Raw genomic sequence first — 15,695 nt, forward strand, 5'->3', positions numbered from 1 at the left:
AAAGGCTCAGATTCATCCGATTAGGTCGGTTAACCGTAGGGGATCTGCTCCCGCCCGCAAAAGCGAAAAGCGCATCACGTGAGAGTGACATATAATATATAAAATGCCACGTCACGAACCACGTGTGGGACATCCGAAACGATACGATTGAAAAAAACCGGTTCGTGGAATGGCTTCTCTCGTGTGTATATATAAAAATATATATATTATGAATCTCTCTTCTCCTCTCGCTTCACTCTCCCCTTTTTGTTTCGAAGAAAACCCCAAAAAAAATTCCAAAAAAAAAAAAAGAAAAAATAATAATCTTAGAATCGAAACCCTAGTTTCGATCAGGAACCCGAGAGCCTAGACCTCTCCATTGTTGGTGGTTTGATCGTATTCGGCGGGTTGATCTTGCGATGGCGGCAGCGACTCAGTCACCGGCGGTTCAGACACCGCAGTCGCTTTCTCCGGTGGCGGTGCAGCAGTCCACGGCGATGACGGGACATACTGCGGCGGCAGGATTCGCCAATGCGTCTCTGTACGTGGGCGATCTCGACACTGCCATCGGCGAAGGACAACTGTACGATCTGTTCCAGCAGGTTGCGCCGGTGTTGTCCATTAGGGTTTGTAGGGATCAGGCGAGGCGGGCCTCCCTTGGCTATGCGTACGTGAATTTCGCAAGCCCTCAGGATGGTATGTAATCTTCTCCTCCTTTCTCTCATTCCTCTTTTCGTTGTTTCACTTTTTTTTGTTGGTTGATTTTAGGTGTCTGGGGTTTCGATTTGGTTTCGCAGTTTCTTCTTCTTGATTTTTCTGTTTTTATTGTTTTTTTTATTGTCTTAGTCTGGTCTTGACAATTTTGATTGATTCTTTACTTTGTGGAGAATGAAAATTCGTTTTTTATTACGTGTTTTTAATAATTGATTTCAATGTTCCAGTTTGCCTATTGATATATGTTTTTTAAGTTATAAACGTTTGTTCAATTATTTTATAGCAATGTTTCTGTTTCTTCATCTTGCAATCAGCATGAGTCTGTTTTTTTCGGTGATCAGTAATTTGAAATGTCTTTTCCGGGTGCAAATATGGTAAAGCTGATATTTTCTCTGTAAATTCATATGTACCTTTATCTCCCAGGTTTTATATTATGGATCATAAATTTGTGTATTATATATTTGATTCTAAACTCTTTAAGTAGAGAATTAAAATATTGTTGGTGAAGCATTGTTCTAGATGATGAAGACTGGAAATTTTTGCATTGTTCTAGACGATGAAGACTGGAATTTTTTTTATTTTTTTAATAATTATTATTTTCTTTTAACCAATGATTTCAATATTCCAGTCTGCTTATTGATGTATTTTTTTTGGTTATAGTTGTTAATCAGTTTTTTTTTTTATTTTCCATGAATCCGTTACTTCACATTGTAATCAGTATAAATTGTCTTTCTTTCTTTTTTTTTATATGAGCTATATTCTGGAATGGTTTTTTTTTTTGTTTTTTTGCAAATATGGCGGGGATAATGTTTTCTTCCTCTGTAAATTGATATGAAGATTTATTATTTGATTCTAAGCATATAGTTGCAGATTTTTTTGGTGAGAACATTGTTCTAAACATTGATTTTTATCCAAATAGTTGTTGAACATTATTATTGTTATCATTGGTGAGAACATTGTTTCAAACACTGATTTTTATTTTGTGAAGAATGGAAATTCATTTTTTAAATTATTGTTTTTAATAACTGATTTCAACATTCCAGTTTGCATATTTGTATATGTTTCTTTACATAATTATAAATATTATTCAATCATTTACTTTTATGACTGTTTCTTCATACTGTAATTACTATAACATGTATTTTTCTCTCATTTCATGGTATTTTTTACCTTTACAACTGTTGTAGTAGATGCAGTTTACCTGGGTTTGACCTTCAATGTGTGTGTGAGAGAGAGAGAGAGAGTATTTTTGGGGAATCATCTAAGTGAAATTTGGTGTTTGTGATGTGTGATTTGGCATGCTGCAGCCTGCAGGAAAACCTGTTAGAAGCTGCTTCTGTCACAAGGACTCTGTTTACTGTCTGTTTTTGTTAAATATTTTGATACACTGAAACGTTTAGGAAGACCAACAAGTTAATATTAAACTTATGTTAAAATAAATTTAAAATGGTATCTAAAAGAATAAACTATTGAAGCTGCTTTGATATATAGTATTTGATATAGAATGTGTTAAGTTTAGTTTTGACCCTGATTGTGCTGTTATTAAATTGCAGCTACTAATGCTTTGGAGCTTTTGAATTTCACACCTCTCAATGGGAAACCTATCCGGATTATGTTCTCTCATCGTGATCCTAGTATTCGAAAAAGTGGCTTTGCCAATGTTTTTATTAAAAACTTGGACCCCTCAATAGATAACAAGGCATTGCTTGATACATTTGCTGCCTTTGGCACTGTACTCTCTTGCAAAATAGCCCTTGACAACAATGGTCAATCCAAAGGATATGGATTTGTACAGTTTGAGCAGGAGGAGGCTGCCCAAAATGCAATCAAACGGTTGAATGGCATGTTAATAAATGATAAACAAGTTTATGTTGGACTTTTCGTTCGTCACCAAGAAAGGAACCGAGGAAATGGTTCACCAAAGTTTACTAATGTGTATGTGAAAAATTTGTCTGAAACAACCACTGATGATGACCTTAAAAACATTTTTGGAAAGTTTGGTTCCATCACTAGTGCTGTTGTTATGAGGGATGCAAGTGGGATGTCCAAATGTTTTGGTTTTGTAAACTTCCAGAGCTCAGATTCTGCTGCTGCTGCAGTTGAGCATCTGAATGGTGCCACTTTCAATGATGACAAGGTCTGGTACGTGGGGAAGGCTCAAAGGAAATCAGAGAGGGAGGCTGAGTTGAGAGCAAAATTTGAACAGGAAAGAAAGAATAAATTTGAAAAATTTAAAGGTGCTAATTTGTATCTGAAAAATCTTGATGATAGCGTAAATGATGAAAAACTGAAAGAGCTATTTTCTGAGTTTGGAACTATAACGTCATGCAAGGTACAATGTTCTTTAATTTGATAACATTCATTTTTTTTTTTTTTTACCATTCATGTTCCTTGTAATTTTTATTTTAAAGATGTAATGGATTGAATGAATGATTTGTTCAGGTCATGCTAGATCCACAAGGGCTCAGCAAAGGCTCTGGTTTTGTTGCCTTTTTAACCCCTGAGGAAGCTACCAGAGCTGTAAGCTACTATTTATTCGTTTTTTCTGGAACTTTGCAGATCTCTGTCTTTTTCCATTTGCTCATACAGTTTGTTAACCATTTTTCAGTTAAATGTGATGAATGGAAAGATGATTGGACGCAAACCTCTGTATGTTGCTGTGGCCCAACGGAAAGAGGAAAGGAAGGCCCGCCTGCAGGTGATCCTTATTTTGAATTATTCTATGTTGAGTAGAACGATCATAGATATTTTTCTTTAGAACTACTGTTGTTTTTTTGTCATTGATGGAAGAGGCTCCATTTAAAATTACTGTTACCATTTGAGTCTTGTGGAGGATTCTCATTCTATATTGATGAACTTATATTGCTTAAGCAATAGCTTCTGTACACGGGGATTGTGCCACTGTTGGTGGTATGCAGGTGAAATTATTGCTGGTGGAGGGTGATCCCCTTGTCAACCATAAATACAAATGGTCATTCAGGAGATAGTATGGGTTTGAAGCTAAGAAATCTGAAAGCCTTGGTTCCCAAAGTTGTATGCTTGTCATATCTATCTGAAAGAGTTTAGTTCTGATCCAGTATTAGGGTAATGGCAGTGTTTCTCAATTATGATTTCAATGGGGTCTAAAGAAAGCCACACTGAATTGTTTTTTTTTTTATAGGAAGCCACACTGAATTGTTATTACTGCTTTTTGTTTTGTGGTTCATTTCATTGTGAAAGTTTGTTTCTATTTGTATTTTTCAGGCGCAATTTGCTCAAATCCGATCACCTGGGGCACTGACACCCTTGCAATCTGGAGTGCCTGGATTTCATTCTGGGGCACCTAGACTTGCCCCTCAGCAGCTCTATTTTGGTCAAGGTACTCCTGGTCTAATACCCACTCAGCCAGCAGGGTATGGATTCCAGCAGCAACTCATGCCTGGAATGCGGCCTGGTGTTGCACCAAACTTCATTATGCCATACCAGCTTCAGAGGCAAGGACAGCCTGGACAACGGATGGGTGTAAGGAGAGGTGGGAACTCCCAACAGATGCAGCATCAGCAACAGCCAGTAAGTTATTCTTTCATCTTTTTTATGTCTAAACATCCAACCATCTGCCATTTTTATTATAATGCTGCTCTCTTTTTTCAAATTTTTATTTAAATTTGCATTTTATATTTTTCCTTTTAAATTTAGTTGCTGCACCGAAACTCCAATCAAAGCTATCGGTACATGGCAAATGGACGGAATGGAGTGGACCCATCCATGGTTCCTCAAGGCCTCATGGGGCCAGTGATGCCATTACCTTTTGATGTTTCTGGGATGCCTGTTTCTCCTATGGACATTCAGCGAACTGGGCCAGTGCCTATGTCAACACTTGCATCTGCTCTTGCTTCTACTACCCCCGATAATCAGCGACTGGTGTGTAAATCCCTCTTTTATTTTTTATTCTGATAATTGGTTTTGTGTTTCTGAACTATCGTACTTTTTTATGCCAAAATATTTGTGCTTCTGAATTATTGTACATTTTGTGCCAAAATACAGATGTTGGGTGAACAGTTGTTTCCTCTTGTGGAGCGTATTGAACGTGAAACTGCAGGAAAAGTGACTGGGATGTTGCTAGAGATGGACCAAACAGAGGTGCTCCATCTCATTGAGTCTCCTGATGCTCTGAAGATCAAAGTGGCTGAGGCTATGGAAGTCCTTCGTGCATCTTCATCAGGAAATGATGTTGGTGATCAGCTTGGCTCGTTGACGCTCAATGAATGAAGTGACTCATATTTATTGGTATACATGCAAATTGCGACAGGGGCCCCAGTTTTTATAGGGCTTGATTGATAAGGGAAGGATTTTTATTTTTATTTTTTATAATTTTTGGGAGTGTTGTCTAGAAAATTCTCTAGGAACTGTTCTGGATGGTAGTGTTATATCGAGCACAGCTTGATTGGTGGATTTTTTTTTTTTTTTTTTTTTGTCCATTTTTAGGCTCTTTTGACTTGGTATGGAAAGGGGGGTTATGGATTTGTTTTTGGGATAATTGGGGATTTGAAAGCTGCAAGGATTTTAGGACATCTATTTGTCATAAAGCCCATTTCTTTTAGAATATTGTCATTGACCAATTTTATTTCAGACTTATAGGAGTTATTTTTTGTATTCGTTAACTTAAACTGTGCTGCAGGTAGACAAGTGGAAAATTATTGAAATTTTCCTATAGAATTTGCTTTTCTTTATTTGATTTTTGAAGGTTATGGATTTTACATAAAGTCAGGATGAATTTCTTCTTCGACCATCTGAAAGTGAGTAATGGCAGCAGCCTCATTGTCCACAGCTGTTGCCATTGCCATCGCCTCTTCATTTTCTTCTTCTGTCAAGTATTCACTCCATTTGGAAGTCCTCCTCTTTGCCTTTGCCTTTGCCGTTTCTGTTGTGTCCTCGAGTGAAATGGTAGGACGGTTGGTGGTGTTTCTCTTGGGGAAAAGAGGTTTCAGTGGTTCCTTGCCACCTCTATCTCTGCTTTGTAATCCAGTTGACATCTCTTTTGGCATCTCTGTCACAATTTCTCCTTCCATATCAGCCCCTGTGCACGAATCAGAGCGCCTCTTCAAAAAACCAGAATTTTCCAAAACAAGAAAAAATTTTCAATCAATTTCCCTCTCCTTCCTCTTTCGCATAAACATTTTGCATTCTCAGCAATTACACATATGGTAGAAAACTCAAATTTATTTTAACAATCTATTCTCAAAAAATTATTTTCTATTAAAGGTTTATTCTTTTCCCCTTTTTCCCAAAGCTAACACAAACTATTTGACTTGAGTCAAGATTATTTTCTCAGTAAACAAACACAAGGTGGAAAAAAAAATATCAAAACAAAACAAAACGCTCTTACAATCCATAATCCACCAAATATTAATAATAAATGAATAAATAAATAGATAGATATATCAAACAAACCTCTTTCTTCTTCTTCCTCCTCCGGATCAAGGTACTCGCTCCAGTCACTCCTCCTCTTCTTCCCATTGCCCGAACAACTGCCTCCCGCCTCCTCACCATCAGCCACCATTACAGTCAGATTTTCCTCTTCATCAACGGACTTCCGGGACATGTTGAAGGACTGTACGAATTTGCGAACATCCTTGGCCATCGATCCCTGCGCATAGACCTTCCTCACCGACTGCTTCTCGTTGCACACCACACAAGTCCACTTGTTGCTGTTCTTCTTCTGCTGCTTCACCTGAAAAAAAACACCAACCATAACCCCATCAGCCAACATTCGCTGAAATCACATTTCATTTCACACGAAGGTCGTGGAGAGATATCCGCCTGCATGGTGGAGCACTGGAAGCATTGCAGGGCAATGAAAGAGGCGGTGGGCGGCATTGGATTTGGAAGGGATTGATATTTTCGCTTTTGATTTGAATTCTCCCCTTTCAATCGCGCATTTCTGGTTTTTGAATTGTAACTTTGGTCGTTAGGTCATTTGGCGCCAAGTTTTTGAAATTTTTGGAGTTGGGCCTCGGGGTTCATCAAATGGGCTCTCTGGATATGCAGGCCCATGTTTTTGAAAAATTTCCTTTTCTTCTTGTTAACATTAATTTCTTTCCTTTGATACTTTGAATATTTTTCCATATATAACTAAATATTTCTATAAGAGACAGTCTACAATTAATTATTGTTTATTATTTAAAATTTAAGGTGTGAAAGAGTTGAGAACAAAGAAAGCAGCTTTTTGGAAAGCTGTGAATCGATTCGCTGCTGCAGGTGGAAATATAAGGCAGGGTTTCGAGTTTTCGAAACCCTAACCCTAGACGCCGGCTTCCATGGAGTGTGACATAGAGAGGGTTTTGTGGAGTCAAGACCAAATCTCCCGCCGTGTCTCCGACATCGCCTCTGAGATTTCTGCTGACTTCCATGCCCTCTCTTCTCCTCCGGTCTTCCTCGGCGTCGCCACTGGCGCTTTTCTCTTCTTGGCCGACCTCGTCCGCCACCTGTCCTTCCCCCTCACCGTCGATTTCGTCCGAGCCCAGTCTTACGGCTCTGGTACTGAGTCCAACGGCGCTCCCTCGATTTCCTTGGACTTGAAGATTGATATCAAGGGCAAGCACGTAATTGTGGTATTCATCCCCTTCTCTCTTTCTCTTACGTTTGTGTTATACACTGTGCTGACTGCTGAGTAAAACTAAAATTTTCAATTGTGGCATTCACGTAATTGTGTTATTTTGTTTTCATTTCATGACACCATGATTCAGAGACTCAATGAATAAAAGAATTGTTTAAAAATATCAAACCAACACCATATATATCTGGGAAAGAAGATTTTGGTGAGCTTAACAATGGCAGGTGATATAGTTTTTCAAATGGGAGAAAATTACATCCCATTGATTGATGGATTGGAGTTCCGAACTTACAGTTCGCCAGGTTTGTAAATTACGAGGAGCAAGATAGTTTGTTTACGTTCTATTAAAGAGAGTTCGTAGTGGTAGAAAGCATGGTTGATCACTGAAAAGCATTCTAAATCCTAACTGTCCTTTAATTCAGCATCATCTCTGATTATGCTTTTACTTAAAAACCCAAAAGCTTCTATTCCCCAAGTTTTTCCAAAACCTTTCTAAGACAAGTGGGCTTTGAAAATAAAGGCCATACCTTCTTCCTTACATATTCTTCAACACATCCAGGTTATCATGTTCAAATTCTGTGATAATGGTAGGAATAATTTACTGTATTATCAGGCTCTGTGTAAATCTGTAATGCCTTTCTCCTCTCAGGTTGAGGACATTGTAGACACAGGAAACACTTTGTTCTGTCTCATTGCACACTTGGAAGCAAAGGGAGCATCCTCTGTATCAGTGTGTGCTTTCCTTGATAAACCATCAAGAAGAAAAGTTCAGTTTGAGCTAGTGGGTAAAGGGAAGTTTTATCGAGGTTTTGAGGTAAGGTGTATGGTGGTGCTTGGGTATGCCCTCTAGCATGTGTGTGCTTTCTTACACCTGTAGCATTTAGGTATGGTGAATTTATATATGTATTGCTAAAAAAAAAAATCAGGAAAAGCTTTGGAGGTCTACTATGAATTTATCTCGAAATGTTTTGAGTGTTTTTCCCACTTTTTCAAATGATTTCCTGTGATTGCTTAAGCTTTGCAAAGGTTTGTGGTAATACTGGTATGCAAAGGGAAGGTCTCATAGTTTTCAAAATGTTAGGGCAGGTCACTGTTCTTCTGGAATGAGTTGGGCAAGTGTGATTTATCCATATATCTATAATAAATTATATGCTCTTCTAAACATTCTTATACAGGAAGTCAAATCATCTGCTTACTTGATCAGTGGCAAACATTTAGAGGCATATCTATGTGAAACACCATGGTCAGTGAATTTGTATCAGTCATGCTAGTTGTTGGACTTGGAAACACTATAGACAGCTATTTCCCTTCTCTACATTGTTCTCCTTCACCTTTTCTTCTCCATTCTATCAAATATGTTGATAAATATTCCTTTTGTACTGATAAATGTTTGTTGTTTGTGCTTTAAAGTGGTTGCACAGAGTTTTTACTGCTTGGAAGTAAAGTATATACTTTATCACAAAACAAAACCAACCCAAGTAAAATTGAAATTTTGTTTGTCAAATTGGTGTTTAAGTCTTCGGTGTTATTCAGATTCATTTTTCTACTTGGAAAAAGAAAAACCCACACTGGATCCCAAATTAAAAAGGGTTGGAGCTTCCAACTTCCAAAAATATATACTAAAGTATCACTGCACTTTTACCATCCTGCTGATGAAGGTAGAATGAGCTGGTTGCTCCAGATAATTTACTGGTGACGATTTTATTTTGGTCAGTGTTTCTGTGTTGCATTTTGTTCAGTGAAACTGCCAGAATCATAGAATCACAGATCCTTGTATTATTTCATTTAATTACTATTGGGAAGCATCTATCAAATATCTTTATTTACTAGTTTATTTATCTTGGCAGTGTCCAGATTATTTTGTTGTGGGGTATGGCATGGACTTCGCAGAACAGTACAGGAACTTGCCTTATGTGGGGGTCCTAAAGCCTGAAGTGTACAACTGATTTGTCTCACCTCAGCTGATGATTTTGTATTTTTAAGTGTTGGGAAGAAGGAAAATTCTTCAGCAATGCTCACATCCAGCCTTTTATTTTATTTTATGTTTTGGCATTTTTATGTCAGTTTAAAGTAAATGGCGAATAATTGAGAAGGAGAATGGAAAATTTTATGTATGTATCCAAGGGTTATGCAAATTTTTGTACTAATTAATAAATTCTCCTTTTTTTTTTGTCTTTTTTGAGGTGAATTACATTAACATGGATGTCGAATGATTTTACTTTACCATTTGAAGTATTTTCTATATGATCCTTTTGGGCAAAAGAAAAAATAGTCTTGGTGGTTGTGTCCATAGTTGTGAAAGGCGCGCCTAGGCTCGGGGCGGCGCGACGCCACCCTCCGGCGCCTCGCCTGAAGGCAGGCGATGCCCCTTCACGAAAGCCCTCGCATTCGTTCTTTCGCTGGGTTGTAGAGGGCTGGACTGAGCCCTAATTTTTTTTTTTTTTATTTGGTGGGTCCAAAACAGCATCGTTTTAGCCCTTATTAATTTTAAAGGAACATGTCAAAACAACGTCGTTTTGGAGCCTGTTCCTTTAAAAAAAAAATAAACAAGTCAAAATGACGCTGTTTTGGTTTGTTCCTCCCTTCCAGCCCCCTTTTCTAGTCTTTCTCAACTTGAGACCACTCTCAATACCTTCTGGATCTTGGTATTTTTCTTTTTTCTTCAGTTTTCTGCATTTTTTTCCATTCTTATCTCATAACTCTCATTGGCAATTTTTTTAAAAAAATGTAAATATTGTATTTTGACATGAAAATTTTACTAAATAAAAATAAATAAACAAAAAACACTCATATGCATATTTGTTGTTAATGTGATATGCATTTTTTTTCTTTTTTTTTTATTAATTTAATTATAATTATTTTATTGTAGAGTATAGATAATTTGTTTACAAGATGGATAATAAGAGTGAAACTTAAGTGGACTCTAGTGCAAGTGGAAGAAGAGATCCCAGGTGGAAATATGCTCGTTTGGTTAATGAAAAAGATTTTAACACCATCATATGCATTTTTTGTGATAAAGTAACCAAATGAGGTATATATAGACACAAACAACATCTTGTTGGTGGATATAGAAATGTTAAAAAGTGTAGAAAATGTCTGGAACATGTTAAAGAAGAAATGGAAGAGTATATGAGTTCCAAGAAAAATCAAAAAGAGCAAATGAATATGGGGAGCGAAGATGTTAATGAAGATTTGTTTGGTTTGGAATATGAAGATTTTGATGAGGAGATTAATAGTAGAATGAATGTCACCAACATTTCTAGTGGAGGTAGTAACCGAGGAGGAAGTGGTGATAGGATGTTTTCTTCAAAAAAACCAAGACAAAAAGGTCATATGGATCATTTTTTTCACTCCTAATGCACAGATGGTTGTTCAAAATCGAAGGAGTGGAAAGATGAATCAAACTACCATCAATGATGCCTACAAAAAGGAAGTAAGAGAAAGAGTTTGTATGCTTATCACAAGATGGATGTATGAGGTTGTTATTCCATTTAATGCAGTCACATATCCGAGTTTCCAACCAATGATTGAGGCTATTGGCCAATAAGGTGTGGGTATGAAAGGACCAACTTTTCATGAGGTAAGAGTTACTAACCTTAAGAAAGAATGGGCTCTCACAAAAGATTTGATGAAAGATCATATGGTGGAATGGGGAAAAAATGAATGTTCAATTATGTCGGATGGATGGACCAATAGGAAAGAGAGAACTTTGATGAACTTTTTGGTTAATTGTTCAAAGGGAACCATGTTCATGCAATCCATTGATGCTTCTTCAATTATTAAGACGGAGGAAAAGATGTTTGAGTTACTTGACAAATGGGTAGAGCAAGTTGGTGAGGAGAATGTTATTTAAGTTATAACAGATAATCACTCAAGTTATGTGATGACAGGTAATAAATACTATTTCTTGAATTTTTATTTACTTTTAAAATTTGAATTATTTATCTTGATAACTTATGTAAATTTATTATCTACAATGTCACATAGGCAGGTTGTTAGAATTAAAGCACCCACATTTGTATTGAACACCATGTGTTGCACATTGCCTTAACTTGATGTTGGAAGATATTGGAAAGCTACCAAACATCAAAAGGACATTGGAGAGGGTTATATCACTAAATGGGTATATTTATAATCGCTCAGGGCTACTCAACATGATGAGAGGATTTACTGGGAATTGCTTAGGCTTGCTAAGACTCAGTTTGCAACTGCTTTCATCACATTATCGCAATTGCATGAACAAAAAACAACTTGGGGAAGATGTTTACAAGCTCAAATTGGTCAGATAGTAAATGGGCAAAAGAGCAGAAGGGGAAAACTATAACCAACATAGTTCTAATGCCTTCATTTTGGAACACTATTGTGTTTTGCTTAAAGGTTTCGGGTCCTCTAGTTCGTGTGCTTCGTTTGGTTGATGGTGAAAAAAAAGCTCATATGGGATACATCTATGAGGCCATGAATAGAGATAAGGATACAATTGTGAGAAGTTTTAATGGAAATGAAGAGAAATACAAAGAAATCTTCAACATCATTGATAAGAGGTGGGAGATTCAGCTTCATCGGCCTTTGCATGCAACAATGTACTTTTTGAACCCGGGATTCTTCTATGATAAACCAGAAATATAGCATGATGCCGAGATTATGAGTGATTTGTATAAATGCATCTTAAGGCTAACAAGAGACCCTGCTAAGCAAGAAAAAATTGTGGTTGAAGTGAGTTTGTTCACAAATGCCTAAGGACTATTCGAGAATGAGTTAGCTGCTAGGACAAGAAAGACTAAAGCACCAAGTTGGTTATTTAGTTTTGTTTATTTAAATGATTAGATTGTATTTTTGTTAAAATAGGTGAATTGTTTCACTAAATTGTTAATATCTATACTACAGTTGAATGGTGGGCTGCATATGGAGCTTCAACTCCAAATTTGCAAAGGTTTGCAATGACAGTCCTCAACTTAACATGTAGTGCATTAGGTTGTGAACGGAAACGAAGCATTTTTTAAAATGTAAGTGACCAAAATAATTACAAGTAATAGTCTAATAGAGTCTTGAATGTAACTTAAAAATTAAAACTTTAAAATATATTTATAAGCTTATGAATTTTTGCAGATTCCTAGCAAGAGGAGAAATAGGTTAGATCATCAACGATTGAATGATTTGGTATACATTAAGTATAATCAAGCCTTGAAGAGAAGATACAATGAACATAATACCATTGACCCAATTTCTTTGAAAGATATAGATGATAACAATGAATGGTTAATAGGAAGAATGGAAGATGAAGATTCTCATGGAGGTGCACAAGATGATTTTGTATTTGATGATGATAATTTGACATGAGGTGATGTTGCTAGAGCTATTGGAGCCGAGGAGGCCAGGTTTGATACTAGAGCTAGAGCTAGAGCAAGCTCAAGCATATTACTACCAACAAGGGGGATAACTTCAAGTTCTAGAACTTCGCCTTCTCATTCACTAATAAATTAAGATGGAGATGGAGACATGGTTGATTCAGCAGATGAAAAAGATGGGGAAGGCTACAAATGTGGTGATGGAAATGATGATGATGATGATTTTGTTGATTTAGAGGAGGAGTTGACTATTTCTTGTTGTGGACAAATTTGTTATTTAAGTGTTTTTTTAATGATGTTTTTGAATTGTGGACAAATTTCATGTTTTGGACCTTTTGGTTTGGAAACTTTGGATTTGGATATGTATTAGGCTATTAGCAATATGAATTTAGATTTGTTTTTATGCTTGGAGTTCTTTATTTTTATGTTTTTTGTTGATTAAATAGAAGTTTTGGATGATATTTGATGATTTATGTGTTTAGGACAAAGAAATGATTGTTAAATTTGATTATATTATATAAAAATATATATGTAAATTAGGGTGCGCCTCACTTCACTAAAGCCTGCGCCTTAGGTGCGCCTTGCACCCCAGGCTCCATAACTACTTTGCGCTTTGGTGCGTCTTGAGCTTTTTAAAACTATAGAGAAATGTTTATAGAAAAACTCTTACTATTTTGGGAGGATTCGATATTGTAGAAGGCTTTAAAATTCTTCAATGCTTTTTCATCGTTAGAGCTTTCAATTTGTTATTTTTTTTTTTTTGACAAAATTCATTGATGTTTCATATAATTTTATATATTTGAACTTTTAAGATTCTCGTAGCATTTTGGTTTTTTTCTATTTAATTAAAAATAATCTATTTATATTAATTAATACAACTAAATTGAATTTATTGTGTTAGTTGAATAGAAAAATATAAAATATTTAAATTTTTTTTTAGTAAAAAACAAACACCATTTAAAACTTATAATTAAAATCTTTGATCCTTGTATTATAGTTCCAGCTCCATACAAGGAATAAATTATTAGGAAATTCGACTTAGAGAGTGGTTGCATATGAGAATCTACTAAAAAACTAAATTGATTAAATGGATAAGATAATATCCATATTAAAAAAATAATTGCCACCTAACAATTTTTTTTATATTAATTCACTTTGATATATTTTCGTTGAAAAGAAATTATATTTGATGTTTAAAAAAAAAATTTCATACTTAGGGATTCAGATTTCTTTCTATCAAATCCAGGGGTCTCCAACGGGCGGGCCGGGCTGTAAATAAGAGGCCCGTGGCCCAGCTCGGGCCGGGCCTATGGGCCCGTTGACTGATCAACGGGCCGGGCCGGGCCGGGCCATGCTAAAATGGTAGGCCCGCGACCCGGCCTATGAGCTCGCGGGTTGGCGGGCTGGTGGGCGGGCCGGGTCGGCGGGCTTTTTTATTAAAGCCAAAATGAAACCAAGGGAAGGGAGAGGGGGGGATTCGAACTCCTCCCCTCATGCTTAAATCTTGAGGCTTTAACTAACTAAACTACCTTCTTTTTATTTTTATTAATTGAGTTAGTTATATGTATATAAAAATAAAGTATATTATTTTTTAAAAAAAAATTAAAGGCTCCAACGGTCACATAACCGTTGGAGCCTAGCTCCATCCCATGTGACCGTCGGAGCTAAGCCTCCAACGGTCACATGGTCAATTTTTTTTTTTTTTTAACCTTCCTATAAATACATCTTCTTCCTTTTCATTTTTTCATCAAATTCTCTCTATTTCTCTCTCTATTTCTCTCACATTCTACAATATTTCAAATTCTTTTATTTTTCCATCAAATTATACAATATTATTGGTGGTGCAAAACAAGCATTGGTGGCTCCAAGAGTTCAAATTTGCTAGGAATTTTTGCATCGGTTCTCTAATTGAGTAACATACTTCACCCCTACTACTTTATTTTTTTGTTACATTTTTTTTTATATTTATTACTTTATTATTTTTGGCATAATATTTTATCAATAATTATAATATGACAAGTGCTTCTTCATCAAGTCCATGTGATGAAATATCATCAAACAAAAAATTTACTTCAAATATATGGAATTTTTTTTTTATAGAATAGAAATAATTTTAGAAAATAATAAAAAAGAAATAAAAGCAAAATGTAAAATTTGTAATAAATTTCTTACTGGTGGCTCAAATGCAGGCACAAGTCATTTAAAAAGACATCATGAAAATTGTAAAACTAAAAATAATGTAGATATTAGAAATTATATGCAATTAGGTAAAAATGAAAGTGGAAATTTAAAAACATTTTCTTATGATGAATCTAACTGTCGTGAAGAAATGATTGATTATATAATAAGAGCAGAACAACCTTTTAACATGATGGAAACTCATGATTTTGTAGAAACAATTCAACGAGGTATTAATCCTCAATTTAAAGGTTGGTCTGGAAATACAGTTAAAAGAGATATTATGAAAAAATTTTATACACAAAAAGAAATTAAAAATTTTTTTTTTACAAATTTTGAAGGAAATATTTGTTTAACATCTGATATTTGGACATCTTTAACTCACACTGGTTTTTTATGTATAACTACTCACTACATTGATAATGAATAGAAATTAAATAAAAGAATAATTTCATTTAAATTAATAAATGCTCCACATAGTGGTAAAAATATAGCATCTTTAATAAATGATGAAATTATAGATTTAGGCATTCATGATAAAATATTGACAATAACATTAGATAATGCTGCTAATAATGATGCAGCAATACATAGACTAAAATTATATTAGCAAGTAAAAGAAGATCATGCTAAAATATTTCATGTGCGTTGTTGTGCACATATTTTAAATTTAATTGTAAAGGATGGATTAAAAAATGTTGATAGTACATTGGAAAAAATTAGAGGCATTGCATATAGTATTAATAGTTCTCAAGCAGAACATGAATTATTTTTTCATTGTTGCAAAATGTTAAATATGAAAAGAAAAAATATAAATTTGGATATGGCCATTAGATGGAATTCCACATATAAACTTTTACAAAATATTACAAAATATAAAAAAGTAG

The 15,695-nt window shown here is 35.4% G+C and overlaps 3 protein-coding genes across 4 annotated transcripts; 2 read left to right on the plus strand and 1 right to left on the minus strand.

Annotated features, from left to right (window-relative positions):
• The first annotated feature begins 236 nt into the window (after window positions 1-236).
• Window positions 237-5,325, plus strand: LOC117907691 (polyadenylate-binding protein 3-like). Its single transcript, XM_034821319.1, has 7 exons — window positions 237-675; window positions 2,247-3,025; window positions 3,136-3,213; window positions 3,302-3,391; window positions 3,937-4,242; window positions 4,369-4,593; window positions 4,717-5,325. Exons 1-7 carry the CDS (start codon window positions 399-401, stop codon window positions 4,939-4,941), a joined length of 1,980 nt encoding a protein of 659 aa, XP_034677210.1. The 5' UTR covers window positions 237-398; the 3' UTR covers window positions 4,942-5,325.
• A 33-nt stretch (window positions 5,326-5,358) lies between these two features.
• LOC117907692 (MRN complex-interacting protein) lies at window positions 5,359-6,593 on the minus strand. Its single transcript, XM_034821320.1, has 3 exons — window positions 6,493-6,593; window positions 6,124-6,403; window positions 5,359-5,749 (listed from the first exon to the last, which is right to left on the minus strand). Exons 1-3 carry the CDS (start codon window positions 6,547-6,549, stop codon window positions 5,427-5,429), a joined length of 660 nt encoding a protein of 219 aa, XP_034677211.1. The 5' UTR covers window positions 6,550-6,593; the 3' UTR covers window positions 5,359-5,426.
• Window positions 6,594-6,860: 267 nt separating this feature from the next.
• LOC117906090 (hypoxanthine-guanine phosphoribosyltransferase) lies at window positions 6,861-9,459 on the plus strand. 2 transcript variants are annotated; one of them, XM_034819037.1, is made up of 4 exons: window positions 6,861-7,283; window positions 7,935-8,099; window positions 8,461-8,528; window positions 9,133-9,459. In XM_034819037.1, exons 1-4 carry the CDS (start codon window positions 6,990-6,992, stop codon window positions 9,209-9,211), a joined length of 606 nt encoding a protein of 201 aa, XP_034674928.1. In that variant the 5' UTR covers window positions 6,861-6,989; the 3' UTR covers window positions 9,212-9,459. The 2 variants fall into 2 exon arrangements, with proteins under 2 accessions (XP_034674928.1, XP_034674929.1); XM_034819038.1 differs by lacking the exon at window positions 8,461-8,528 and having other exon boundaries at window positions 6,867-7,283.
• Window positions 9,460-15,695: the final 6,236 nt, after the last annotated feature.

This window comes from Vitis riparia, chromosome 18 (genome assembly GCF_004353265.1).
Source record: "Vitis riparia cultivar Riparia Gloire de Montpellier isolate 1030 chromosome 18, EGFV_Vit.rip_1.0, whole genome shotgun sequence".
Lineage (NCBI taxonomy): Eukaryota > Viridiplantae > Streptophyta > Magnoliopsida > Vitales > Vitaceae > Vitis > Vitis riparia.

Excerpts from the sequence above, each read along its gene's own strand:
- LOC117907692 (XM_034821320.1), bottom strand. The coding sequence starts at position 6,549 with ATGCCGCCCACCGCCTCTTTCATTGCCCTGCAATGCTTCCAGTGCTCC. Across the intron at positions 6,404-6,492 it reads TCCAGTGCTCCACCATGCAG|GTGAAGCAGCAGAAGAAGAA; the intron begins GCGGATATCTCT and ends GTTTTTTTTCAG. Across the intron at positions 5,750-6,123 it reads GGAGGAAGAAGAAGAAAGAG|GGGCTGATATGGAAGGAGAA; the intron begins GTTTGTTTGATA and ends ATTCGTGCACAG.
- LOC117906090 (XM_034819037.1), top strand. The coding sequence starts at position 6,990 with ATGGAGTGTGACATAGAGAGGGTTTTGTGGAGTCAAGACCAAATCTCC. Across the intron at positions 7,284-7,934 it reads AGGGCAAGCACGTAATTGTG|GTTGAGGACATTGTAGACAC; the intron begins GTATTCATCCCC and ends TTCTCCTCTCAG. Across the intron at positions 8,100-8,460 it reads AGTTTTATCGAGGTTTTGAG|GAAGTCAAATCATCTGCTTA; the intron begins GTAAGGTGTATG and ends ATTCTTATACAG.
- LOC117907691 (XM_034821319.1), top strand. The coding sequence starts at position 399 with ATGGCGGCAGCGACTCAGTCACCGGCGGTTCAGACACCGCAGTCGCTT. Across the intron at positions 3,214-3,301 it reads CTGAGGAAGCTACCAGAGCT|TTAAATGTGATGAATGGAAA; the intron begins GTAAGCTACTAT and ends ACCATTTTTCAG. Across the intron at positions 3,392-3,936 it reads AAAGGAAGGCCCGCCTGCAG|GCGCAATTTGCTCAAATCCG; the intron begins GTGATCCTTATT and ends TGTATTTTTCAG.